Source organism: Ursus maritimus, unplaced genomic scaffold, assembly GCF_017311325.1.
Source record: "Ursus maritimus isolate PB19 unplaced genomic scaffold, ASM1731132v1 scaffold_25, whole genome shotgun sequence".
Lineage (NCBI taxonomy): Eukaryota > Metazoa > Chordata > Mammalia > Carnivora > Ursidae > Ursus > Ursus maritimus.
The window spans coordinates 293047-319678 of NW_024425008.1; the positions used below are offsets into that span (position 1 = coordinate 293047).

General features: G+C 58.7%; 1 protein-coding gene across 2 annotated transcripts in view; it reads left to right on the forward strand.

The window, feature by feature from the left end:
• Positions 1–3416: 3416 nt before the first annotated feature.
• Positions 3417–26632, forward strand: part of BRF1 (BRF1 RNA polymerase III transcription initiation factor subunit) — a 57888-nt gene continuing 34672 nt past the window's right edge. For both annotated transcript variants that reach the window (XM_040641303.1, XM_040641302.1), the window contains exons 1-3: positions 3417–3625; positions 11265–11345; positions 21806–21979. In XM_040641303.1, coding sequence (XP_040497237.1) covers positions 3442–3625; positions 11265–11345; positions 21806–21979 — 439 coding nt within the window. In that variant the 5' untranslated portion in view covers positions 3417–3441. The remainder of the gene's footprint in view (positions 3626–11264; positions 11346–21805; positions 21980–26632) is intronic.

Below are 26632 nucleotides of genomic sequence, written 5' to 3' on the forward strand. Positions count from 1 at the left end.
AGAGGGGATTTGTGAAGCGGAGCCTGGGTGAGCAGAAAATGCCCAGGGGGAAGGGCGGAGGGCGACCGTGGAGTAAAGATAGGGAGCGGAGTGCCGGAAGCAGAGGGCCGACAGAGGATGGCTCAGAAGCACTATTTGAACGATACTGGCCAAGAATTAAAAAAAAAAAAAAACAGACGAAAGACAAAAACGATAGATTTAAGACACTCTATGAATTTTAATTAGCATAAATACAAAGAAAATACACCCAGGAATATCCTAATAAAACTGCTCAAAATCAAAATGTAAAAGCATCCAGGAAAAACTGGTACATTATCCTTAGGGGGCAACAGAAAGAGCCAACGCAGAGTTTTTGGACAGAAATGATGGGAGCAGGAAGACAATGGAAGGATGTCTTAAAGGTCCTTAATGGCAAGGACTGCCAACCTTCAATTTCGTATGGGGGGCCGGCTACTGCTGCCGGCCCCTGTCCCCAGTCTCCTGGTCCTACGGCCCAGCTGCTCCCTGGCCCCTCACCTGACCCCACGCTGTGGGGATGCCCCTGTGCCCTCTCACCGTCCCCCTCCTCGGGGCTGTGCATCTGGGCCTGACACGTCTGCAGCCAGGCCCCAGAGGGGGGGCTCCCCTCCAGACGCCCTCCCCCCTCCCCGCACAGGGCCCAGCAGGGACGACACCCACTCCTCTCCCTGCTCCCAAGAGCTCCCCACAGGAGGCCTCTCGGGGTCGGCTGGACCCCTCTCTCTGGAGGCCCACTGCTCCCATTCTGGGGCTCCTGCCGATGGGGAGTCCCACCCACGCCTGGGATGGCCTCCCCTCCTCTCTGCAGGTGCGCAGGACAGGTGGCTGGGTAGAAGGGCACTCTGGGTGCTTCCCTGGCTCTGCAGCTGCCGTCTTGGGCTCGTCCGATGCCCTGTCCCCTTAGCTTAGCGTCCGTCTGTCCTTTCACGGGTGAGTATTCCCCTCCCGCCCCCCGGCCTAGGTGTGTCCCGTCCACACTGGCAGCAGCGGGGGCTTGGCACCGGCCCTCCCCTCCCAGGAGCCTGCAGCGCCGGGTGTGGCCGAGTCAGAGTGACTGCAACCTTACGGGAGACCCCGAGCCGCAGCCGCCCCGCTAGGCTCTCCCGGATCCCTGACCCTGAGAAATGGCGGGAGAGGACAGATGTTTGTTATTTTAAGCTGCCAAGCTTTGTGGTAATTTGTCAGGCAGCAACTAGCAATTACGACACCGCGTGGGGGTGTGTGCATACTCCCTACTCCCCGATGCTCCCCTGGGGTCCTCGTGGGGAACGCCCACACGCTGGGGGCCCACAAACACAAGGCTCACCCCTGGAACAACCTCAGTTTCCTAAGCAAGAGATGCGTCCAAAAATCCCCTGTGGTTTCGACCGTCGACTCCGCCGTGGTGGAAAAGAAGGTCTCAGGGTAAGGGAATCTCAGCAACACTGGGAGGGAGAGAAGGGACATGTAGAAGGCTCGATTTGGGGAGATTTGTGTACATTTTACAAACATTCAAAACCACAGCTTATAGGGAGTATAAATCCTCTTGGGGTGGAGACGCGCCCGGGCTGGGGAGTGCTCACCTCCAGGTAGGGAGACAGGGGGATGAGTTCGAGCCCCCCAGGGCTGTGTGTCTCACAACATCCAAAGAAGACAAGTGCAACAAATGAGGAGAGGTGAGCCCGGCAGGCAGGATGGGAACGTGCTAGACTTTGGTGCGGCTGGGGGACTTTGCCCGACTGTTTTCCCACGTTGCTCCTGTTTTTAGTCATGAAATATTTTTATGAAGAAAAGCCCCTAGTTTAAGCTTATCAAAGCAGGTAAGTTCTGGCTCTCGCCCCTTAGGTGGCTTTGCACACTGTTAGGACTCAGGCACAGTTTCAGCTGCATGGGCTTGGGGCCCACGTCCGTGGTGAGGGCCGGTGCTGGAGAGCTGGAGACCTCACACCAGGCAGGGGCTCAGACGCCAGCCACCCACCCTCACAACGCACAGCTACGGGAAACTGAGCTATGCTCTTAAGTGCTCAGTTCTGTCTGCTGCGTCTTGCTTTGACTTTTAGCGCGGAGTGCTACTTGGGATTTATTTTTAGAACAGTGTGAGGCTGGGGCTCAATTTACCCTCTCCTACTCTAAGGGAAGGAGAATGCTAGCAGGCAAGAGTCTGTCTTTTCCTTAGTGGCTTGAGGCCCCTGAACTGTCGTGTGCAGTGGGGTTTGCTGCTTTTATTGTACTTGTGCATTTGTCCGTCCGTGTACAAAGGTCACGTGGTTCTAACGCCTGTAATTTGATAGAATATTTTGATATGCAAAAGGACAGTTTTCCTCTCCTTCAGTTTTGTTTTTTTTTTTAATTTAAAAATCGTCTGGACTATGCTTGTGAATGCTCTCCTGCAGATGACTCTGGGAATCAGCTTTCCAGATTATTCGAAAACCTCGTTGACATTTTGATTGGGATTAAGCCGGCTTTACGAAGGGACTCAGGAACGGTTTGTGTATTTGCAACTCTGATGGTTTGAGCCCCGGCCGCGTCCTACAGCGAAACTTCGGAGCGTTTACAAACCGTGGTCCTGCGCCTTTCTTTCCAGGCTGTTCTCAGGGACGCCACGGGCATTGCGGTGACTGGGATGGCACCTGCAGGTGCTTGAGGGCGTGCGTGGGTCGGGGGCACAGAAACGTCACTGCCAAGGCTACCGGCGCTGCGCACGTCACTGTCAGCAAGTGGGGACTTCTGCGGCGACACGACAGGGGCCGGGGGCGCAAGCGGAAGCCAGGGAGCCGGGGCGAGCCGCGAGGCGGGCCTGCAAGCTCCGGGGAAGGGGCGGGCGCCCGGGCCCGGGGTCTCCACTCGCCACCTGCGCCGCCGGGCCCGCCCCAGACATGCTTGGGCCCCGCCCTCCGTCCTGGCCCCGCCCACGACTCCCGGTCCAGTCCCCGGCGGCTCTCCCCACCAAACCCCGCCCACCGCCCAAAGCCCCGCCCACAGCTCCGATTCTGGTCCCCGGCCTCGCCCCCCCACCCAGAGCCCCTCCCACCGCCCCGGCCCCGCCCACCGGTCCCGGTCCCGTCGCCGGCGGCGCTCTCCACCGAAGCCCCGCCCACAGCCCTGGCCCCGCCCACAGCCCTGGCCCCGCCCCTGCTGACGCCTGCGCGCAGCCAGCGAGGCCTACCGCCGGGTGGTTCCGAGGTCCGGTAGTGGCGCCCGCGTCCGGAGGTGGCGGGTTCGAGTCCTCGCGGCCGCGCCGCAGCTCCGGTGCCCGTCCCCGACGCGCGGGCGCGACCGTTGCGGGCGGCGCGGCCGCGGCGTGCGCGGCGAATCTGCCGCTGCGAATCGGCGGGCTCGGCGGCGGCGGCGGCGGCGGCCTCGCGAGAGTCGGGCGGGCGGACCCGGGCCGGGGCCGGCGGCGGGCGGGCGGCGGGCGGACGGGCCCGCGCGGGAGCCGCCGGCATGACGGGCCGCGTGTGCCGCGGCTGCGGCGGCACGGACATCGAGCTGGACACGGCGCGCGGCGACGCCGTGTGCACCGGCTGCGGCTCGGTGCTCGAGGACAACATCATCGTGTCCGAGGTGCAGTTCGTGGAGAACAGCGGCGGCGGCTCGTCGGCCGTGGGCCAGTTCGTGTCGCTGGACGGTGGGTCCGCGCGGGGGGACGCGGGGGGACGCGGGAGCGGGGGGAAGCCAGGTGGTGCCCAGCGCCGGGCCGTGGGGCGGGAGGCCGGCGGGCCGGTGAACTAATAACGGAATTTACAAGAGGGGGAAGCAGGCGCACTCCGGCCCCCTGTGTGTGGACCTCCGGTGAAACGGGCCCCTCGGGCACAGCCCCGGGGCTGTCAGCGCAGCGAGCGTAAAGAAAAGTTCCGGAGCCCCACATCGCCGACAGCGGCTCTTCGGGGCGCCCTGTCCCCAGGCGCAGCAGGCGCGGGATGCGCTCTGGGTCCCCACCTCGGGGGACTGGCATCTCCCCTCGCCCCTGCCTGTGACTCGGCCCAGGACGGCGCCGGTGCAGTACTTGGTCCCGGGGGGCCGGGTCGTGCGCCCTCCAGACGATGGAGAAGGTCGAGCGAAGGCGCTTTGGGGGGGGGGGGTCACTGTGGTGGCGAGGGACAGCGAGCGTGCAAGCCTGGCGGTGGCTCTGTGTGCGAACACGGTTTCGCTCCTGCGGGCCGTCCACCTGGGCTACGAGCAGCTCCGGCCAGCCCCAGCCGGCGCTCTCAAATACTCGTCTTTCATGGTTGATTGCTGGTCTATGGCAATACGGTTGATTTCTGTTGTTGGCCTGTTTCCTGCGACTTCGCTAAACTTAGTTACTAGTTGTGGGAGTTTTTACATTTCGGGATTTTCTATTTTGACAGTCATGTTGTTTATAAATAAGGTCTGTTTTATTTCTTCCTTTTGTTTCTCTTTCGTGCCTCACAGCGGACGTGCTTGCCTTGTTCCCAGTCTTAGGGGAAGCGTTCGGTATGTTTCCAGTGTCCACATTACCTACAGGTTTTTGGTCCATAAAGTTGAGGAAGTTCCTTCTCTACTCCTAGTTTGTTGAAAGTTTTTATCACGAGTGGCTGTTGAATTTTGTTAAAGGCTTTTTCGCTATCATCTGACACAGTCATGGTTTTCTTCTGGAGTCTGTCTGCGTGGCTGATTTTTGCCCATAGAGCTGCCTTTCCTTCTGGGGTGAGCCCACTTGATCGCGGAGAGCTGTTCTTGTACGTGCGGCTGGATTAGACGTGCTGACATGTTGCCGAAGGTGCTTGTGTGGAATGTGGGTATGTCTTTGCTTTCGATACCAAGAACGCTTTGGGAAATGCTCCCTTCCCTTATTTATTATTTTTTTTTGGAAGAGACTGTGTGGAATTGGTGTTATTTCTTCCTTGAATGTTTGGTGGAATTTACCAGTGTAGCCGTCTGGGCCCAGAGGTGTTTGTTTTGTTTTGTTTTGTTTTTTTCCAGAAGGCTTTTAACTACACACTCAGTATCTTTAATAGTTGTAATAGTTATATTTTAGATTATCTTCTTCTCCGTGGGTGAGTTTGTGGTTTTGAGGATTTGGTCCATTTGATCTAATTGCTGAACTTATGCCTGCAGAGCTGTTGGTACCGTTTCCTTGTCCTTTTGATGTCTGCAGGGTCTCTAGTGATGCCTGGTTCTCCATTCACACACTTCCTTTCACATCTTCACTCTTCTTCCCTTTGTCTCTCTTGCTGGAAGTTTATCACTTTAGTTGATCTTAGCAAAGAACTGGCTTTGGGTCTCGTTGGCTTCTCTCTCCCACTCTCTCCCCATCATCTCTGACACAGGGCACAGGTGTTCGTGCTCTTCTGAGGCGGCTTCCTGGGCTGCTGGGGCGGAGAATCCGCAGACCATGTTGTGGGTTTGTCACACATTGTCAGACTGTCCCTCGAGTCACTGGAAAGAGGGTAAGGACCACAGTAAGAACAGATGGTCATAGGAGCTGACTCTTAGGGATTTCCCGTGGAAAGGCACTGTGCTGAGTGCACCCCTCACCTGACGGCCGCCTGCCCTCACTGCAGTTGGGGAAGCAGGCTGTAGAGGAGGGACACCCCGAGAGTCCGGGACGTGAGTGATGTGCTCCCTCCTGTGTGCAGTGAGCTTGGTCACACAGCCGGGTGCTGTTGGAGGGCGTGATTTCAAGGGTGTGAAGACGCTTCCCCAGCCCAGCCCGGCTCTGTCCTACGGGCTTGTTCTCTGGGGGGCCCGCAGGGAAGCGCTGCAGAAGTGTGGTGGGTTCTTAGCTCCCAGCCTGGCAGGGCGACTGCTCCTGGGAGAGGGGAGGGGCCTCAGTCGGCCCTCTGCCCCGGTGGCTTCGTCCCTTCCCACTCAGGGCAGTGATCACACGGGCTTCTGACTTGGGTTACTCTGGCGCCCCTGGCAGAGGCCATGTGCCAGCTGGCTCTTCTCGGGTCCTCCTTTGCTCTAGCCTCACCCTGAAAGCTGAGCTTGCTCCCTGGGCTGCCCTCATCCGGGGCCTGTGCTCACTATCTTTCCTAAGCATTCTTTCTTATTCCTTGAGAACTGCGTCAGCTTAGGGGTGTACCTGGGACTCTGTAAGTTAGACACCAGGGCCTTGTGGCCAGAGGCCCTGACTGTCCAGGGGCCTTTCCTGGTGAGCACCTGTTGTGTGCCAGGTCTGGCCTCCAGGGCCAAGGAGCTCTGGTCCCCGATTCCCCGGAAGATGTTCTTGGACCAGCAGAATGTGAGGCCAGCATCCATTGGTGGTGTGAGTGGTACTGGGGACATTGGAGCCAAGTCCTTCAGCTGGCGGGCACAGGTGTGAGGAAGGCGGCCAGCGCAGAGGACGGGTGGGTATGTGAGGACTGCATGCAGCTTGATGTGGCCAGAGTGGCAAGTCAGTGGGCAAAGCTGGACTGACTGGGGCCTTAGTGGGGTCCTGAAGAAGGGTCCTGCTGCTCCCCTGGGGAGGGACTCACCCCAAGTGTGTCGGGGAGCGGGAAGGCAGAGCAGGGTTCCCAGCAAGGTACGTGTGAGCGTCCTGGGCCATGTGTCCACCCTGAAGGCCTCAGAGCCAGCAGCTCTTCCCCTGGGCGTCCCCTCTGTAGTTGATGGTGACCCCCCTGTGGCCCTCCCCTGGAGTTGTCAGCACTGCTCCCCTGAGACGCAGCCTAGAGGCAGAGGGAGCTCCGGCACCAGGCAGCCTGTGGTTCCTGTTCCCCTGGGGTCCTTCCCTCTATCTCCCGGGGAGCACTTGCCATGGTTTCCGTAGTCACAACTTTCGTGACTACAGACTTCGTCTTTTAGTCAAGATGTCTGTAAGCACTGGCGTTGTCACAGATAGGAGTGGTGAAGTACTTTCCACACATTCGTGTTGGATGAACTCCCCCAGCCGTAATACAATGAGAAAGGTTTGCAGCCCCCAACCCTGGACGGGGAGGGCGCCCAAGAGAGGGAGCTGCTCTTGTTGCTGGGGAAGGTCCCTCTGCCCTAAAGAATGGTGGGACCTGCACCCACCTGCCTAGCTGTGCCCTGCCCCTCGGGGGCTTTCCCAGGCACAGCCCCCCTGTGTCTTAGGCCTCTGAGCACAGGATGGTGTCCTGGCCGAGCTCCAGTTGAGAGGTAGAGGGTTCTGCCTCTCTGCTGCTGTCCTGTGGCCCCTCAAAGCCTTGTGAGTCCTGGCCAAAGTGCCTGTTCTCAGGAAACGTTGGCTGAACTCTGTGCCAGAGGCACAGAGTGAGAGGGCTGCTCTTTCTGAGATGTCATTTGCAGCTTTCTCCATCTACCACGCTCCATACTGCGTGGTTTCCTGAATCAGAGTGTTAATCCCCACGAAACAGGCTCTTCGGAGCTGTGCCGGGTGGAAGGAAGTCTCCACTGCTGCCCTGCTTCGCTCCCGGCGTCACTAGATCCGTGTCTGGGCAGCGTCCTGGGACGCAGCACCCTGTGGCCTGGTCAAGGGTCTTTCAGGAGCCCCAAAGAGGCTTGTGTCCACGTGGGGACCCCGGCTGCAGGACTGCTGAGCCTACTTCCAGGGCCCTCTGGAGAAGGGCTTACACAGCAGCGACAGAAACCCTCCCTTTAACTTATTAAAGTGCTAACCCATGTTGGCGGAGCCTGTGGGTGACGTGGGGACACACGTGTGCAGTCCGGCCCTCCTCTCCCTGGTGTCAAGGTGTCGGTGCTGCTGGCTCTGGTCCTCGTGCTCCCAGTGATCAGGCCTGCGTGTGCCCCTCCGGTTCCAGGGTCTGCAGGCAGCGGGGGCACTGGGCGTGGCATCGGGCCCTCTGCCGCCGTCCACGAGGGGGCGGTCTTGGCCTGGGTGTACCTTCCACAGTGCCTTCCAGCTGCTTGTGCTTTTTTTTTTTTAAGATTTTATTTACTCATTTGACAGAGATAGAGACAGCCAGTGAGAGAGGGAACACAAGCAGGGGGAGTGGGAGAGGAAGAAGCAGGCTCAGCAGAGGAGGAGCCTGATGTGGGGCTCGATCCCGGGACTCCAGGATCACACCCTGAGCCAAAGGCAGACGCTTAACGACGGAGCCCTCCAGGCGCCCCTGCTTGTGCTTTTTTTGCTGCAAGAGCTTCTTACAGAAAATTTCTCATGTTTTCAGAAGTAGAGGGAATAGCGTGAAGGGGATCTGAAGGCCAAGAGTACCCTCTCCTGGCAGTTGTGACTGGAGGTGGTAATTCAGCTTTTTTCGTGCTTCATGGGACCCTTAGCCTCCTGGTTTTCATGGGCTGAGATTTGCTAAATGCGCACTTTTTATAGTATCCATGCATGCATTCCAGATTTTATCTCTTGTAACCAAATCCTGGTGGGTGCTGTTTGCTGAGTAAAAGAGTCTGCCTTAGCTTGGCAAAGCAGGCTTTGACCCCCACCCCTCGCCACAGAGAACCGAGTCTGTGGAGGGGACAGGATCCCCGTGTCTCCTGGGAGCACCTGATGCCCTGAGGCTACGCACAGGGAGCTCAGGGAGCACGGGGCAAATGTGCACATGTGTGACCGGGGGGGTCAGGAGACCACCCCCAGGGTTGAAGCCACCCCAGGAAGGGTGGCTGGGTCCTCAGGGAGAGGCAGGGAAGGACAGCACAGGAACAGGAAGTAGAGGTCTCGGGAGAGGGCTGGGGGTCCTGGGGGGGGTGCTTGTGGGGGAGGGTGACCTCTGGAGGTTTTGTGAGATTTTGAGGAATAAGGAGATTGCATTTAATACTGAACCAGAATGAAGTCCCACTCTTCTTCATTTTTTTTTTTTAAGATTTTATTTATTTGAGAGAGAGAGAGAGATCATGAATGGGGGAAGGGGCAGAGGCAGAGGGAGAAGCAGACTCTCCACTGAGCAGGGAGCCCAACGCGGGACTTGATCCCAGGACCCTGAGATCCTGATCTGAGCTGAAGGCAGATGCTCAACCCACTGAGCCACCCAGGCGCCCCCCGACTCTTCTTCAAATAGCATCTCTGTGTGATCTGCCCTGGCCACCTTCTGTCTGTGTCTAAGCAGGGAGTGGTGGCTGGAGGAAGGCCCCCTGGGGTCCTTGTTCCTGCAAGGTAGGGCTTTGTGGGGTTCACACCATTTCATTGTCCTTTTTCTTTTCTTTCTTTGTTTTTTTTTTTTTTTTGAAGTTTGTATTTACTTGAGAAAGAGGGGGAAGTGAGCACTAGAGAGAGAGAGAGAGGGAGAATGAGCACAAGCAGGGGGAGCAGCAGAGGTGGAGGGAGAAACAGACTCCGCTGAGCAGGGAGCCCGACGCGGGGCTCGATCCCAGGACCCTGAGATCATGATCTGAGCTGAAGGCAGACGCTTAACTGACTGAGCCTCTCAGGTGCCCCATTATCCTTTTTCTAATGCAGTAGTCCAAGTATTTATTAAAAGTACATATCCATTGTGATTAAGACAACATGGCGATTTTTCTCTTTTCCTAAATTAAAAGTTGGGGGGGGTTGCTGGAAACAAACAGGCTAAGATGTGGCTGTCGTGCTCAGGTGCTCTGAGTGAGAGGGCGTTCCTCAGTGGTTCTCGTGTGAGAAGATTGCACATGTAAAGATCCTCGAGTTGTAAAAAGCCACTGCCACCAAAACCAGAGGGTAGGAGGTGCAGAGCCCTGATCTCAGCCCAGTGAGCCTGTGTCAGGCTCTGTGGAGCTGACAGGTGGCATGCTGGTGGTTTTGGAAGCTCCTTGGTGCCTGTCCAGGTGGATGAATCTCCTCTGGGCCCTGCCTGAACCTCTCCAGCCCATGAGGGCACACTGCCGGCCCCTCTCCGTCTCCATCCTCTGTGACCTATTCTTGGTGTCAGGTCTGCGGTGGTGGTTTGCTGGGGCAGCAGTAGAAACCAACACTCCCCAGGTGGTGAGGGACACCTGTCCGGGGCACTGCACTCTACAGGACGCGTCCGCTGGGCTGGTCCTGGGGCCTTCGTAACCATGGTAACCACGGAGGAGGCAGCGGAGGGTGCTGGGGGCCCCAGCCCTCCACAGGCCCCTCTCCTCTGCCCCGTGGCGGGAGTGCTGGGTGCTGGGCCCCCGGGCAGCCGGCTCCCAGCTCTGCTCCTGGCCAGCCTGTGGCCTAGCCCCTAGCCCAGCGTTGCCCAGCAAAGCCCACCTGTTGCTCTTTTCCACATTCTCTTGGCTTATCTTACTTGTTTTTGTTGCCGGCTAAACTTGGGAACTATTTTGCTGAGATCTTTCAGGACTCTTGTGAGTGTTGGTTTGGGATTTGATTGCAGTCCCAGATGTCCTGGAGGTCATGCTTGTTCTGCACTGTGCTGCTGGCTGCCCGTGGATGACCCTGAGGTCCCTGCTGGCCCTGGGCGTGGGCCATGTGCTTTCCCTGGGGGCCTGTTCCCAGATGTGATTTGGGTTTCCAGGTCCCTGCCTTGTCTCAGTTTGCATTTCATTGTCACGTGTGTCCTGGTCCTTTCTGCAGGCCTGACATCCTGCGGCTGAGGCTCTGGGGTGTCCCCTAAGTGCAGAGGCCTCTCACCCTGCGGTGTGTACTTGGTCACACACTGGCCCGTGGGATGGGCAGCGCTTCCCAGCTCCACTGCCTTGTCCTGGCTGCCCAGACACCCTTTGGCTTCGATGGTGGAGTTTGTAAGTCTGGTGAACAATCCAGATGTCCACCTGGCCGTTTTCAAAGGGTAACAGGGCAGAAGTCCCAGCCCCAGTGCCTTGCAGAGCAGAGTGCATGGCACTTCCTGGGGCATCTCAGCATTGGTGAGAGATCCAAGGTAGAGTGCCTGCAGGTCTGGCTGTGGCCACCCTTTGGGACCGAGACTCCCTAGGCTGCGGTTCTGTGGGTGGGCAGCGTATAGGTGGGTAGAGATTTGAGTGCCTCCTGTAGGCCAGCTGGCTCACAGGCTCTCGGCCACAGAGGCCCACGGTCCTATGGGTGGGGGGGGCCGGGTGTGTTGACCAGCGGCCACTGTGCAGATGTAACTCCTGTGCACGGGCTGGCTCAGGGCACACAGAGGGCCCTGGGATGGGGGGTGCTATCATCTGCAGGTGCGCTGTGCTCTCTCTGGCCGCCATGTGGCAGCGTGCAGTCTGGAACATGGTTAGAGAGTGCAGGTGGGTATGGTCCACTTCCCACGGCTCAAGGTCAAGGCCACATGTGCACTGGCATGGCAGAGGGAGGTGAGGTTTGCCGGTTGTTAAGAATGGCAGGGGGAATCCCCAATTCTCCAGCCGTGAATGCTGATCCCACATTGTCCTTGCTGCAGAAACACCCCCTGCAATGAAGGTCTACTGGTCTGGCTGTTTCCTGCCAAGTTTTGACTAATCAGTCGGATTTGTTTTTCTAGGTGCTGGCAAAACCCCAACCCTGGGTGGCGGCTTCCATGTGAACCTGGGAAAGGAGTCAAGAGCACAGACCCTGCAGAACGGTACCCATGGCGGGGGCTCTGGATGAGGGCAGGTTTCAGGGGTGAAGGGCAAGAGCAGGCGGCCTGCAGTGACGCGTGGCTAGTGCTTTCTGAACCGTGTTGAACAGAAGTGTCTTACTCCTGACTTCTGGGGAAAGCGTCCAGTCTCGCGCTATTAAGGAGGACGTTAGCTGTGGTCAGCTCAGGCAGGGACATGTTCTGCCAGCCCCTCTCGACGTTTGCATGAGGACACTGTCAGGAATGTCAGGGCATGGAAGAATGACTCCCCTGTGCCGCGTCCCCTTGCTCTGTGGTCTTTACGGGTGGACCTCGGAGACACTGCGGGTTCGGTTCCAAATTGCCACAGTAAAGCGGGTATCGCGGTAAAGTGAGTCACACGGACTGTTTGGGTTCCCGGTGCGTGCCAAAGTTATGTTTACGTTATACCGCTGTCCGTTACGTGTGCAATAGCATTATGTCTAAAAAGTCAGTGTTCAGATCTTAATTAATCATACCTCACTGCTGACAGCGCTCACCGTCATCGAGGCCCTCAGCCCGTCACAGTCTCCCCGCCGCAGGAGCGCTGGCCCCATGGTGCTGGCGGCCGACTGGTCAGGGTGGTGGGCGCTGGAGGCGGGGGAGCCCCCGGCGATGTCTCAAAATAAGACAAGCAGGAAATGTGCTGCACTGTGGGCCCTTCCCTCCACGGACGATGTCTCTGGAGCGGGCGAGCTGGTCGATGGCGTGTTGGCCACAGGAGAACGTCTCCCAGAATGGGGGTCGGTGCTCTCGAACCGGCTGCAGCGTGCGGACCGCTCGTGGACGGCCTCGGTCCTTCGTCACCGGCCGGCAGTGTTCCCAGCGTCTCCGCCAGGAGCAGTTTGCATCTCAAGAATGCATGGTCTCTGCTCACCCACAAGAAGCCAGTCCTCCTCCTCTCAAGCTTTCCCGTGAGATCGGAGCTGTTCAGTCCCGTCTTCTGGCCCCACTTCTGATCCTAGTTCCTCGCTGTTCCCACCACATCTGCACTGACTTCCCCCCCTCAAGCCTGAGCCCCTGCCCGTCACCCCGAGGGCTGGAGTCCACTTCCTCCAAACCCCTGGGGGTGGTCTGAGCTCTTCATGGGTCACGAACGTTCCTCATGGCATCGGGAACGGTGAATCCTTCTCAGGACGTTTCCATGTACTTCGCCCGCATCTACCTGACGGCGGCCACGGCCTCAGACGCATGCTCCTTAATGACAAGACACAAGGATCAAACGAGCCCTCGCCCCGCGGGCTGTTGGGCGGCTGTGGTGGCCGCACAGACCCACACCGGCCCGCGTGGTGGCCTCGGTCGCCGCTCTGGGCGCCCGGCGCTGCCGGTGAGCGCTTACACTCTGGAAGGAAATCTCGCTCCGACAGCAGGGCTCCACAGCGGGCTGAAGTACTCAGTGACCCGTGCTGTGGACACACGTGCTGCCATCGGGCCTCGTGCTGTCTGTGGCGCTCAGGCAGAGGAGATGGAGTCGGATGTTAAGGCCCCGGGGGGTTCAGGGGTAAACGAGCGTCGGCTTCCCTTGAGGTCCCCGGCTGCAGTGCAGCTCACGGGGTCGCCTGTCCTCTGGAGCTTTGAGGGGCACGGAGCTGCCTCTCGAGCTGATGAGTCCTTGATGGCACCTTCTTAGGGAGAAGGCTGCTGCGTCCGCACGGAAGATCTGGTGTTGAGCGCGGCCACCTTCCCGGTGACCCTCGCTTGGTCTGCGGGAAAACATGCTGGTTCTCCCTCAGCCCGGCTGCTTCACCTTGCAGGTGTGGGCTGTGGTGTAGGTGCAGGTGTAGGCACAGGTGTGGGCTGTGGTGTAGGTGCAGGTGTGGACGCAGGTGTGGGCTGTGGTATGGGCGCAGGTGTAGGCGCAGGTGTGGGCTGTGGTGTAGGTGCAGGTGTAGGTGCAGGTGTGGGCTGTGGTATGGGCACAGGTGTAGGCGCAGGTGTGGGCTGTGGTATGGGCGCAGGTGTAGGCGCAGGTGTGGGCTGTGGTGTGGGCGCAGGTGTAGGCGCAGGTGTGGGCTGTGGTGTGGGCGCAGGTGTGGACGCGGATGTGGGTGCAGGTGTGGGCTGTGGTGTAGGTGCAGGTGTGGACAAGGGCTTGGGCGCAGGTGTGGGCTGCAGTGTGGACGCAGGTGTAGGTGCAAGTGTGGGCGCAGGTGTAGGCGCAGGTGTGGGCTGTGGTGTAGGTGCAGGTGTGGGCGCAGGTGTGGGCAGTGGTGTAGGTGCAGGTGTAGGCGCAGGTGTGGGCTGTGGTATAGGCGCAGGTGTGGGCGCAGGTGTGGATGCAGACGCTCTGGTTGGCTCCAGACACTCCTCCCGCGGGCCCCTCCCCTCTGGGCCTCCTCCGGTGGGGAGAGTCGGGGCCTGGCTGGGGACCAGGCTCTGGCTGCAGGGAGTGCTGTGGTGGCCAGTGTGGTCTCCTCTCCGGACCACTCAGACCGTCTCCAGATCAGCATGAAGGCTTTTTCGCCTTTTCATCATTCTTGTGCTCGCTGGAATGGCACTTTTAATTTCCTTCCAGAACTTTCCCTCTGCCTTCACAGCTGGGCTCACTGTCTGGTGAAGAGGCCAGGCTTTCGGCCTCTCTCGCCTTCGACGAGCTGTCCTCGCTCGCTGACTCACTCCTAGCTAGACTTAGCGTGAGCACCGGCACTCTCTCCTTGCGCTTGAACACTCAGAGGCCGCCGCAGGGTTATTAACTGGCCTAATTCCAATATCGTTGTGTCTCGGGACCAGAGAGGTCCGAGGACGGGGGAGGGGGAGGGGGGAACGGCTGGTGGGGGAGCAGTCAGGACACACACGACATTAGGTTCGCGGTCTTCTATGGGCGTGGCTGGCGGCTGGAAGCAGTTACAACAGTAACATCAAAGACCGCTGGTCACAGACCACCGTGATGGATAAAACGATAAGAAAAAGTTTGAAATGTTGGGAGAATTACCAAAATGTGACACCGAGGCAAGTAGCGAGCGAGTGTGGTTGGAAAAATGGTGCCCACAGACAAGCTGGAGGCAGGGGTGCCGCAAACCTTCAGTCTGTGAGAAGCGTAGTGTCTGCATAGAGCAAACGGGGTGCACCTGTACCCGCCTGTGGGAAGGCGGCCGGGCGAGCTCCCGCACACAGGGACCACCACCCCTGTGGGTAGGTGTGGGGCCCCAGCACCGTCCACGGCCCTGGGCTAGTGCTTAGCACACCACCCTGGCTTTGCATTTCCGTTATGCTTCTTCCTTTGACCCCGTGGTTTACTGTTAGTGGAGTTCGCTCTCATTAGAGATCACACTGTGTGCAGGACCTCCGTCCTTTGAAACACTGGACGCTTGCCTTACCGTCCAGCACACGGTCACGTCTGGTCCGCTGGGCCCTTGAGAGGAGTATTGTTCTGCACACGTTCTGTACACATCACTCAGGTTTCCTCGTGGTGCTCGCTGAGTTTGGTTCTGCTTGTTATGTCGCTGGAGGGCATGGGAAAATCCCCCATGGTGACCGTGGGTCCTCCCCGTAGCTTGGTCGGGTTTTTGTGTGAACAGTTTGAAGACCGTGTTCTTGGTGCGTACAGACGTGGACATGTTCGTGGCTGGCAGCCCGACCCTCTGCTGCACAAGGATCGCTCTGCCCTTGACCCCCTCCCTGTTGGCCCAGCTCCGCCCGCTTCCTTCTGACTGGTGCTGCCACACTGTGCGCTTTCTCTTTGGCTGACCTGCAGATCTGCATGTGAGGAGCTGTTTCCCGGGAGAGAACGTGCGTTTCTAAGGACCGGCACGCTGTGTTTACTAGAGTAGCGTGTGGGTCACACCCAAAGAGTTGGAAAGGGTAGCATTCATGCCGACACACAGCAGTAAAACCGGAAACTAGTGACAAAGGCGGAAATAATCCGCCCTGTTAGAAATGGTGGCCTCGTGGTTAAGTAAATCAGAATAGAACTTGCAGAGTCCTCAGAGTGGGGTGTCAGCGAGGTCTGAGACTGAGGTATTTGGGGAAGCGCTAGGCAGCCCCAAGAGCCTGCAGTCTTGAGAAGACCCTTGCCTCTTGTCCTCTGCAGGCCTTTCTGCGGAGCTCCTGCCTGCGGTTGGCGGCCTGCGGTCAGCGGCCTGCAGTCAGTGGCCTGCGGTCAGCAGCCTGGTGCCTGCACGAGGGCCTGGCTGCCCTGCCGCCTGGCTGGGCAGGCATCTCCTCCCACCATTGTCAGCATCCGGTCTTTGCCCGAGTCTGGGCTGCAGGGGCAAAGGGAGGCCAGCGGGTCCAGCCCCTGGTTCTCTCGCTTTAGACCAGAGCCATCTGCGTAGCGCCTGGGGCCCAGCTTGCTCTTTGCTTGGCAGTGAGCCCGCGTTGTGTCGTCCCCCTGTCCTCGGAGATCTTTCTCTGCCCTGGCGAGTGTGTGCCGATTTTATCTCCTTCCTGTCATTTTCCGTTGCTCTTGGGGCAGGTCCCAGCAGGTCTTGTCCATGTCGTCGAAGGTGTAATTGGCGCATCTGTGATGTGTTGGAGCTCCCCCGCCTCCTGTTCTCGTTGTGTCCTGAACTTGTGAAAGAGCTGTTATTGCCCGCTGCTGCGTCGGTCCTGGCGGGTGCTTGTCTCCCCTCCTGCCCCATGTGGGAGCGGCGTGCTAACGCGCCGTGGGGATGCCCCCGTGCCCGCGCCGCGGGTGTCTGCAGGCGCCTCCACCGGGCAGAGTCCCGGGTGCCGCCCCGCCTGCCGGGTTTGGGTGCGGTCTGGGAACATAGCTTCCGCTGTTGCGGGGTGTGAGGTGCCGCTTGCCTTTCTGAGGAAACGGGGAAGCTGGGAAGTGAGCAGACTGGCGGCTCCTACGGCCTGGTCGAGAGTCACGCTCACGTGGGGTTTGCAGTCTCCCGGCCTCCCTCCCGACTAGCGCGGGTGCCCACGCCTTTCCTGGGTTTGTCTCTGGTTTTGTTGGGAATGCACTCTGGTTGTGGTTGGCAAGCCATCAGTGAGCGAGACGCTCTGCGTATGTGTGCAGGGGCCCCACAGGTACGCACAGAAAGCAGGAGCTGCCGATCCAGAGCCGTCAGCGGGGAAGGTGGCTGCCAGTCCCGGTGTTGGTCTCTGTCTTCATCTTTCCTAACCGGGCCCTTGTGGGGTTTTCCCTCTGTCTTTGGAATGGGGACGCGCCGCTGGGCTGAAGCTTTCTTCATTGACTCGATGAGCCCTTTTACTGGGGAGACATTTCTGTTCTGTTCTTTCTGCGTGTCTGTTTCTCTTGGTTAAACACACGTGGAGTAATGCTTCTTGAACCCGGGAAGCCCCTCAGCTCTGGGTTCTGGACCGTGTGCGGACTTCATCGCATGGATGCCCCACTGTTCCTGGGCGTGGACAGTCGGGGATTCCCCGCTGGCTGCCGCCCCCCCCCCCGCCCCCGCGGATGTCGTCGTTCGGCGGCCGCTGCCAGGGGGCGTGCGTGCTCATGTCAGCACGGCCGTGCCGTTCACCCACCTGGCAGCAGCTGCGTGGGCGCAGGGGCCGTGGTGGTCCTTGGCGTCCGTCGGTCTCGCACCCGCAGCGATCTCGCTTGCTCCACAGCGGAGTGATGGCGCGGGCCGCCTGTGTGTGCGCTTTGGCCGTTGGGAGAGTTGTGAGTTGCCTGCCCGTTGTGTCTTTTGCACGCATGTTTTGAGAAGCGAGCTGCCATTTTGTTACTGCTTGGTCGATGTTTTCACAGATCCTGGGTTCGAGTCCTTGCCTGAGTACACACACTGTGAACCCTTTTCCCAGTTGATGGCTGAGCTTTTCACTCTCCTGTCTTTTGTTGAATAGAAGTGTCTTAATTTTAGTGAAGTCCCAATATGTTGGTTTTTTATGGTTGGGGGTTTTGTGACTTAAATTCTGGTCTATCCCAAGATCTGAAGACGCTGTCCTGTGTTTCCGCCGGAAGCTTGGTTGTTTTCTAGTGTGCATTTAGGGTTGGGGTCCACGTCTGTGGTGGCCATGACCCCCTCCCTTCCCCATTGCATGCTCCCACTGTGCGGCTACTCTCCCCAGGGCGACGTGGGGCAGGGTGGTGACGTGCGTGCTCTCGGCCGGGTCCTGACATTGACGTGACGGTGGCTGCCAGCTTGTTGTCCGCAGGGACAATGTTCGCACTTCATCACCTGCTCCCTCCTATCTGCTGAAGTGATTCTATGTGTTGTCTCTTTATTTTGTTCCTGTGGTGGATTGCCCTGATTTTGTGAATGTCAAGCTCTCCTCGACTTCTGGGAGAAGCCCACGGGGCCACGGGGCACTTGGTCTGCTGTCTGTCAGGGCTCAGGGTCCTCCGGGACGTGTGGGGGGACGCGAAGCCGTCTGGGCCTTCGTCCGGACCTTCAGTTTTCTTTCTCACTTTTAAAGATGAAAGATGCCATTTCTTTGATGGGATGCTTTTTTGTAGAGTTTTAGTGGGACCGGTCAGATTTCCTCTTCCCTCTTGTCAGTTTTGGTAAGACGTCCTTTTCCAGTTGGTAAGAGTGATTCAGACTCAGACTGTCGTCACGGTCGTTCCTAACACCCTCGTCCTGTGCTCCCTGGTCTCCTGATTTGGGGCACGGCCTTTCTTCACTCATGACCTTGGTCATCTGCCTTCTCTGCGTGTCCTTAATGGCTCTTGCTCAGGATTTAGCGGCGCAACAATGTGTTAATCTCTGCAGAGCGTTGGCTGTGGGTCTTCCGTCCGGTTTGCTTCCTTCTTGACAGCAGTCTTCTCTCCGTGATCCCCTCCCTTCGATGTCTTCAGCTCCCTGTTATTTCTCAGCTTCTTAACTTGGAAGATTTTGTCCCTTTGTTAAGCCCCTGGTTCTGATGTTTGCAGCCACAGCTGCTCATTGCGGTGCTCCGGCTCAGCCCGCCAGTTTACAGACAGCTATTTCTCCTTTTTGTTCTATGGGCTTTTTTAAGTTTTATTTTAAGCTACCTCTAGTCTCCCAGGAGAGCTGCAGAGACAGCCCCCGAGTGTGCCCTCCACCCGCTTCCCTAGTGCAGACATCTCCCATAGCCTGCCTGCCGGGCCGCTGCTCATCCTGGGCCGTCCTTGGCCCCCTCCCGTCTGCGACCATTTCTCCCAGCCTGGACACACTCGAACAGTCCTGGCTCGTTGGAGTCAGCCGTGGATTTGAGGTGATCCCTTGTCTTTGCCCCGTATCAGGGTGTACCCGGGCTCCCGTGGCTTGGCACTAGTGACCCAGCCTTGTGTGCTGCCACGTTCCTCCCTTTCCCGTGCTGTGCTCCTTAAAGACCAGTCCCTGAGGCTGGCCCACACGCAGACAGGAGGGCTGTGGCTGCACCATGATGGCAAAGCCGTAGGGAGATGGGTGGCACTTCTCCTCCGAGCGTGGAGCTGCCCCGCGCTGCCTTGCTGTCTGCCTGCCTTCTGCACCGCAGTGCTCGCGCCCATGTCCTGCCCTCAGTTCTGTGTGCGTGTGGAGTCCTTGCTCTGCGGGACTGCTGTTTCTCTGTGTGGCGTCCGTTGTCCTTATGCTGTGTCCTTGTTCTTTCTGATGACCCTCCTGCAGGAGTCTGCGCCCCGTCTGGAGGGAGAGGCCTGTCGAGCCAGCCACGAGCCTCCCCCGTGGACCCTGCCGGCCGCTGCTCTTCCTCCGTCCCTGAGCCCACTGTCAAGGTCTTTATCTGTGTCTGTTGGCCATTGCTTAATTTTGAGTTTTGTTTTGTTTTGTTTTTAAGCAGGCTCCACGCCCAACGTGGGGCTTGAACTCATGACCCTGAGATCAAGACCCAAGCCAAGATCAGGAGTTGGACACTCAACTGACTGAGACACCCAGGAGCCCCTAATTTTGAGTTTTAAAACAAGTTCAGTGATCATATTTTTAATTGTCAAGGGCTGTATCTTTTTAATGATACCTTCTCGATACTTTTTTTCTTTAAGATTTCATTTCCTGATTAGAGAGCGAGAGTGTGCGCGTGCGTGCGAGCACAAGCAGGGGGAGCAGCAGAGGGAGAAGGAGAAGCAAGCCCCCGCTGAGCAGGGGGCCCGATGCGGGACTTGATCCCAGTACCAGGATCATGACCTGAGCCGAAGGCAGACGCTTCACCGACTGAGCCACCCAGGCGCCCCTCTCTTGATACGTTTCTATGCATTGATATCTTTTCTGATACCCTGGAGGATGTCATGGGCTTTGAACCTTTTTTCCGACACCAGTCTGCTCGTGGAGCCTGGTGTTTCTCTTCCCTTTCGTTGCCCACGGAGATGCTGATTTTCGGTGTCTGTTCTCACCTCTGCAAATGGGCTTCTGTTGTGTGGTGCCCCCAGAGCCAGTCTACGTGGCCCTGCTGGGACACCCCAGTATCCGCTGCGCTGGCCTGACCTTGGGGCCTGGCTGGTGTCACGAAGGTCCTCCTGCCTGGGGAGGGTGTGAGGGAGGTGCCCTGTGGGCGGAGGGCCTGAGACTCGAGCGGTTCTGACCGAGACCCTTCCTTCTCCATGTTTCTGGGGCACCTGCCCCAACCCTGCGCTGGGTTCATTTTCCTGCCCTCCCGGCCGTTGCCACGGGCCTGGAAAGATGCTGTTCAACCGCTGGCTTGCATGGAGAGATGGGCCTGATTTTCACAAAATGCCAAAATGAGGAAGGGAACTATGTGCTAGGGTGTTTACTTTTAGCATTCATTTTTTGGGAGGAAGCCTAAGGAGAATAAGCTATGGTTATTAGTTAGTTATATGGTTTTTCATTAGGAATTGATTTTATAAGAATTTGTACTTATTAACATCGTTGTACGACTGTACGCGCATGCCTGGGTCATGGGGTTTATTCAGTTTGCCTCTTGTGCTTGCTTTCCTCTCATGGAGTAAAAACTTACTTTGGGGTACTGCTAATGGGTACAGGGTTTCTTTTGGGGTGATGAAATTTTTAAGTTGTGGTGAATATGTTAAAACCATTTTAAAAAAGATTTTATATATTCATTTGAGAGAAAGAGAGAGCACACAAACTGGTGGGAGGGGCGGAGGGAGAAGCAGGCTTCCCGCTGAACAGGGAGCCCGATGCGAGGCTTGATCCCAGGACCCCAGGATCACAACCTGAGCCGAAAGCAGACGCTTAATGACTGAGCCACCCAGGCGCCCCTAAAACCATTGAGTTGTATGCCTTAAGTGGGTGGATTTTACGATATGTGAATTAGATGCAATAAAGATATTGTAAGATAACTCATTGCAGTAATTCTGAGCCCCCAAGCCACCAGGAGTCCCCTCCACTTTGTTCCCAGAACTCCCAGATGGGCACCAGACGGCCGGCAGGTAGGCTGTTCACAGGTTCTCCGTCACAGGCTCGCTGGGCTGAGTGTGTGTGTGCCAGCGGGGAGCCAGTGATAGGCTCTGGGGACAGTGACCCAGCCCTGTGTCGGCTCAGCCCGACAGGGGGGCTCCAGGCAGCGCAGGGATGCTGCCCTGGGAGGGGTGCTGATCATCAGGTCTCCCAGCTGCCAGAGCACATGCGGGCTGCCCGTCCCATTCTCTCTGGCGCTGACTCTCTGGGCCCACCTGTGGCTGGTGGTCATTGTTGGCTGTGCGTGTGGGGTGGGCAGGCCGGACCATGGGACCCGAGGAAGCCTTCCTCAGCCTGCTGTCCTTGTTGGACAGCAGGGGACTCTGCACTTAGCTTTTTGTGGGTGATACACGAGTCCCTGGCTTCTTTCCCTGGCCCAGCTTAGGGTGCCCTTCGCCAGGAGAGAGTGTATCTGGGAAGCCAGAGGGTGCTGGGCAGAGTGGGGAGTCTGTGTGGTGGGGTCCAGTGTGGTAGCCGGGAGTGGGGTGTGGACGGCTACTTACAGTCCAGCTCCTGCTGTGCCCCTGATGTGGGCTTCGGACTTCCTGGTGCCATGCTGTGCAGCCCACGGCAGCCCCTCCTGTCCACACAGCACGCCTGTCTCCTCTCCTGCTGCTGCCCACAGTTCTGGGACGGGCTTACCCAGAACCAGGTGTGTGCAGATCATGTCCGGGGTCCGTGGACGTCCTGGAAGCCCCTTCCCTCCCTGAATCTGCCAGGTGCTGCCCCTGCCCTTGTCCAGGTGGCACATGGGAGGCTGGGGGCTGGAGCAGCAGCTCTCGGTGGAAAGGCTGGTGTGGGGCCGGCTAGCCAGGACACACGCAGGCCCTGCTGGGAAGGCTGGGTGGGCATGACCTGGCCGTTGGAGCAGGAGGCAAGCCTGGCACTCAGCGGTGGGCGAGGGGCCGTGTTGTCTGCCTGTCAGGAGGCTGTGTCTGTCTGGAGCACGTGGCGATGTTCACTGGTGAGGAGTAGCCCCAGGCTGGCCCCACACACAGCCCTTTGCAGGCATCCTGAGCTCGGGCTGAGAACCGATGCTGCTGTGGTGCAGAGAGGAGTGAGAGGCATAGGCCCCAGTGTCCACACGTGGAGCTTGGAACACATGAGAAGTGAAGTTGAAACCGTAGAAGGGAGAGGGCCGGTCTGTATCCTTCCCGCTGGGAACCAGTGGTAATATGTCGTGTTGTGTCCTAGGGAGGCGTCAGATCCACCACCTGGGGAACCAGCTCCAGCTCAACCAGCACTGCCTGGACACAGCCTTCAACTTCTTCAAGATGGCCGTGAGCAAGCACCTGACCCGCGGCCGCAAGATGGCCCACGTGATCGCGGCCTGCCTCTACCTGGTGTGCCGCACGGAGGGCACACCGCGTATCCTTTGCTTCGGGGCCTCGCGGAGGAGCCCTGTCTCGGCTCTGTGGGGGTCATCCTTCTTCCAGTAGCCCGGTGTTTGTGTTCCATTGAAACGCCAGGGATGAGCCGTCGGGATGGGTGCGAGGCTTCCTGGAGTCGAGTGGCTTTTCACCAGTTGCGAACCGGGAAGCTGGGCGCCCTTGGGGAGGACAGAGTGCACTGTGCCTGTGGCTGGCCGCTGGCAGCCAGGCCACTGTCCTGCTGTCCTCCTGCCACCGGGCCTTCTTGGAGAGGATGGGCGTCTGTTCTGTCCTTGTGCTTGGACTGCCTGCTCTCCTGCGTGGCCCTGGCAGGCCGTCCTGTGCACCCAGAATTCTCTCTGGTGCGTCCCCCTGGGAGAGCCTTCCGGGGCTTTCTCGCCCTCCACCCTGGCTGTCCGCCCTCTGCACCTGCTTGCGTCTCTTTTCTGCTGTCCTTCTGGGCCCCCTTGGCCTCTCTGGCACGGGACCCCTGCTCCTGGTCCTGTGACCTTGTTTCGTGTAGCACAGCCTCCAGTGGTTTCCTGCAGGTGGTCTCCCTTCCGCCTACGCTCTTGGGGGTGGCCTGGTGGACTTCAGTTTCCATGTCGGTCTCCAGATTTGGACAGCGCTGCCCACGGTCTTCTGCTCCTGGGCTCCTGTCGAGCAGCTGAGCACCCTGACCCTTGGCCCTGTGCCCGTGGTGGGGGTGCTGTTCCCTGGAGGCCTTCGTTCTCCCTGAGCTGTGGCCCAGAGTCCCACCACGGCCTCTCGAGCTGTTCACGATTCCTCCCTTGGCATCACTCTCGTTCACGGCCGGCCTGCCATCTGCCTTCTCACATGTACTCTCTCCTCGTCCCCACTTCCCTTTCACCTCGGGGGACTCTGTCTCCTGCCACGTTTTCATTTCTGCTCTCGAGCTTCCAATTGGAGGAGCTCTTTGTGTCCTCTGAACACTTCCTCTTGGTGATGCCCCGTTCTGGGGGCGTGGTGCGCATGCCTCTCTTGGGGCAGCAGCCACCCTCTGGGCGCTTCTTGCGGCATCTGTGTCCCCGTCACAGGCCATCCTCATGGGCAGCCGGCCTCGACTCTGGCTCCTGTTAAGTAAGCGTGGGCTGCTGGAAGGGTCCTGGTGGCAGCGTGCGTGGCTGGGCTTGTTGGCTCCCCTTCTGGTTGGGTAACCCTCAATATGAGAATCTTTCATTAAAATGCGGTAAGATTTTGGAAACGTGTGATTCCAGCATAAAGTGCCTGAAGCAGGCGTAGCTTCGAAGCAGAGACAGGCCTCGGGTTCCCATCACAGAACCGCCAGACACCGCCACTGCCCTTGGGCGCCTGCCTTGCCTCGGTTACGCTCTGCTCCTCACAAAACCTGTGTGTGATGCTGACGTCGCCGAGCGGGTGCACGGAGCTCGAGGGCGAGCTGGCTCTGCCACCCGAGCTCATGGGAGCGCCGGGGAGCAGGACATGGTGTGCAGGCCAGGCTCCGGAATCTGGAGCAGACGCTCCCGTGGCAGAAGTGGGTGTAGGCAAGCCGGACAGCACGCTGGCCGCGGGAAGAGTAGTGCGGTGCCTTGTGCGCTGCGGCGGGAGGGAGAGGGTATGACACCCGTGGTAGAGCCTTTCTTACTACGGCAGAGTCCCACTCGGCCCTGTGGCCCCACCCTGTCCACCAGAGAAGTGTCCTCGGAGATGCTGGGACGTGGCGCCCATGGCAGCACTGTCACGGTCGCCTGAAGCAGGGACCGGATGGGGGCCAGGCCTGTAGCCTGCTGTCCCTGGGCAGAACCGTTAGGGCGGTAGGCAGAAAACCCTGTTGTTGCCAGGCGGGTCTGTGCGCACCAGCGGAAGGGGCCTTGCTGCGCAGCTGGCGTTGGAGCCTTTGGTACTTACGGGATCCCGCCGAGCCGCCAGCAGGCCTGTCTGTGAGCAGCGGGGTCTAAGCCTGGAAGCTGTGTGTGCACCGGGGAGACCTCTGTCACCTGCGACTTGCCATCACCTGCACGGGCTCTGGGTGGGAGGGACGATGCGCACTGAGCGGTCCCAGGGCCCCCTGGCTGCACCCTGCACGCTGCCGCCTGCAGACCCTCCTCGTCCAGCTTCAGACCCCTGGGGCTTTGTTAGGGTTAGGGTTTGGTTCGCAGCCCTGGGCCGGGCTTCCAGGGTCTGCCTTCTGTGACTCCAGCCGCTGCGTGTCTCCCTCACGTTCATCTCAGGACCTTGTTTCTTGCTTATTCAGAGGGCAGTACAGTCTACGGATGTCCCTTCTGCCACCGGGCTCCCCAGCACACCTTTACTTGCTTCCCTCTGCCCCTCTCCGTGTGTCCCCAAGGACAACCAAGAGTTTTTAAAAAAAAGTTTTTAAATAACTGTTTTCTAGATGAGTTTTAGGTTCACAGTGAAATGGAAGGAGAGGTACAGAGATTTCCCATGTGCCCCACTCCCACACGCACATCCTCCCTGGTGTGGACCCCCCCCCCAAGATGGTGTGTCGGTTATGCTGATGGACCTGTGTGGGCACACCAGCCCGGAGTCCCTGGCTCACCATGGAGCTCACTCCTAGTGACGTGCCCCCTGTGGGTGTGGGCAAATGGGTAATGACACGTGTCCATCTCTGTGTAGCTGACGGGGGGCCTGTGGTTGAAAGAAGGCCAAGGCACTGCTGGCTGGCACGTGTCAGAGGCGGCCAGTGTCACCAGGCACCAGGAGGTTGCAGGTTCAAAGCCGCCATACGCTGATGTGGAGCGGGCTGTCTGCACGCAGGTTGGCCAGCTGGGGACTTCTGGAATCCTGCGGACTGCGTGTCAGTCCTGCCCTGACCAGTGCGTGTGCAGCTCTGTCCTGCGTCGAGGCCCGGGTCAAGTGTCTGTGTGGCAAGTAGCCTCCCCTCCCGGCTGCATCCATCGTGGTGGGACCTAACTGAGGACCACCTTCATGTCTTGTCCTTTACGGCACATGTGTGCACCTGTCTGCCTGCCCCAGATCGTGGGGTTCCTTCCAGAAGCTTTTGGTTTTATGGGTCCCCTCGGAGTTTGGGATTTCTGAGGGGTTGGGTTTGCTTCTCTCCGTGGGGCATCCAGCACGCGGTGCAGGTGGGTCTGCCTCCGGCGTCTCAGAGCTCTCCTGAGGTTTGCTCGCCTGCCCGATGGCCAATAGCGGACTGCTAGAACCTCGGCCTGGGCACATGTCTGAGGGCCTGGAGCAGAAGGCTTCCGGCCGCAGCTGCCCTGCGGTCTCGGGTGTCTGCACTGTCCTTGGCCCTCTGTCCTTCTGTGGAAGGTTTTGAGTCAGATTGTCTATTTCTATGAGAAATCTCGTGGGATTCTTTGATTGGGGTGTATGGGTCCATTTGTGGGGGACTGAAGTTCACGTTGACGTGAACAATATTGAATCTTCCAATCAACGACTATCCCGTGTTCCTCCAGGTGTTCCCTACTTGCAGGGATGTTGTGTTACTTTTTTTTTTTTTTAAAGATTTTATTTGAGAGAGTGAGAGGGAAAGAGATTAAGAGAATGAGTGGGGGGAGGGTTAGAGGGAGAAGCTGACCCCCCGCTGAGCAGGGAGCCCGATGCGGGACTCGATCCCAGGACCCTGGGATCACGACCTGAGCCCAAGGCAGACACTTGACTGACTGAGCCCTCCAGGCGCCCGACGTGTTGCTTTTGACGAGGGGGCGTCTCCTGTGCTTTATTCCTGAGTGCGTGTGTGTTGGACGAACGTAGGCGGCCTCTCGCTGGTGATGTACACAAGCATGGTCGAGTTTCGCGTGTTGACGTCACATCCGATACAACGGGGTTGGTTATGAATCTTACGAGTGAATGTCGGGATCGTACACAGTTGCGTGTGTCGTTCATCCCTTCCGATCTGTGTGCCTGTCACCCGTTCTCCTTGCCGGTCTGCACGCCCGCAGCGGCCTGCGTGGTGTGCGTGCCGCTGCGGGAGGCTCCCTTGGCTGTGTCCAGGCCGCGGGCGGCGCTGTGCTCGCCCGCTGTGGAAGTCTGCAGGCTCTGGCAGATGCACCTCCTGGGATGGAGAACGCGTCGTCTCTCCTGCTGCCGAGGGCTCTTGTCAGGAAGGGCGCGCGTCTCCCACCTGTTCATCAGAGTGACCCTCCTGTGGGGTTGACCCTTCGTGGGGGCTGAGGTGAGTCACACTGATTCTCGGATGTTAAAGCAGCCTTGGCCATGACGCGTTACCCTCTGTAGGCCTTGCCGGGCATCTCTGCTGGGGTCACATAGGAAGTCGTGCGGTTCGCCTGTTGTTCTTGTCATGTCCTTGTCAAGGGGCCTGGCACTCGGTTGGCTTGGAGGCCGTCGGCACTGTCTCTTCTTTTGACATCGGGGGGAATCCACCGCGAAGCCATCTGGGCCTTGAGCGTTCTTTGTGGCGGTGTCGTAACCATGCTCCATTTAGCAACACGATGCGCGGCTGCAGGCACTTTGTGCCCGCTGTGCCCGTTTTGCTCAGTTTTCTCTTCCAAGGCACTGTTCACGTTGTTTCAGACCCCATGTATGTTGGCACAGTTTTTACACCTCCTTGGCACCCCGCCATCATGGCTGGACGCCCCCTCCCGTGTCTCTGCAGGTGCTTCTCCCTCGTTTTCCTTCGCTCCATCTTGCTGGGGTGCTGCCAGCTTTATGAGTCTTTTTTCCT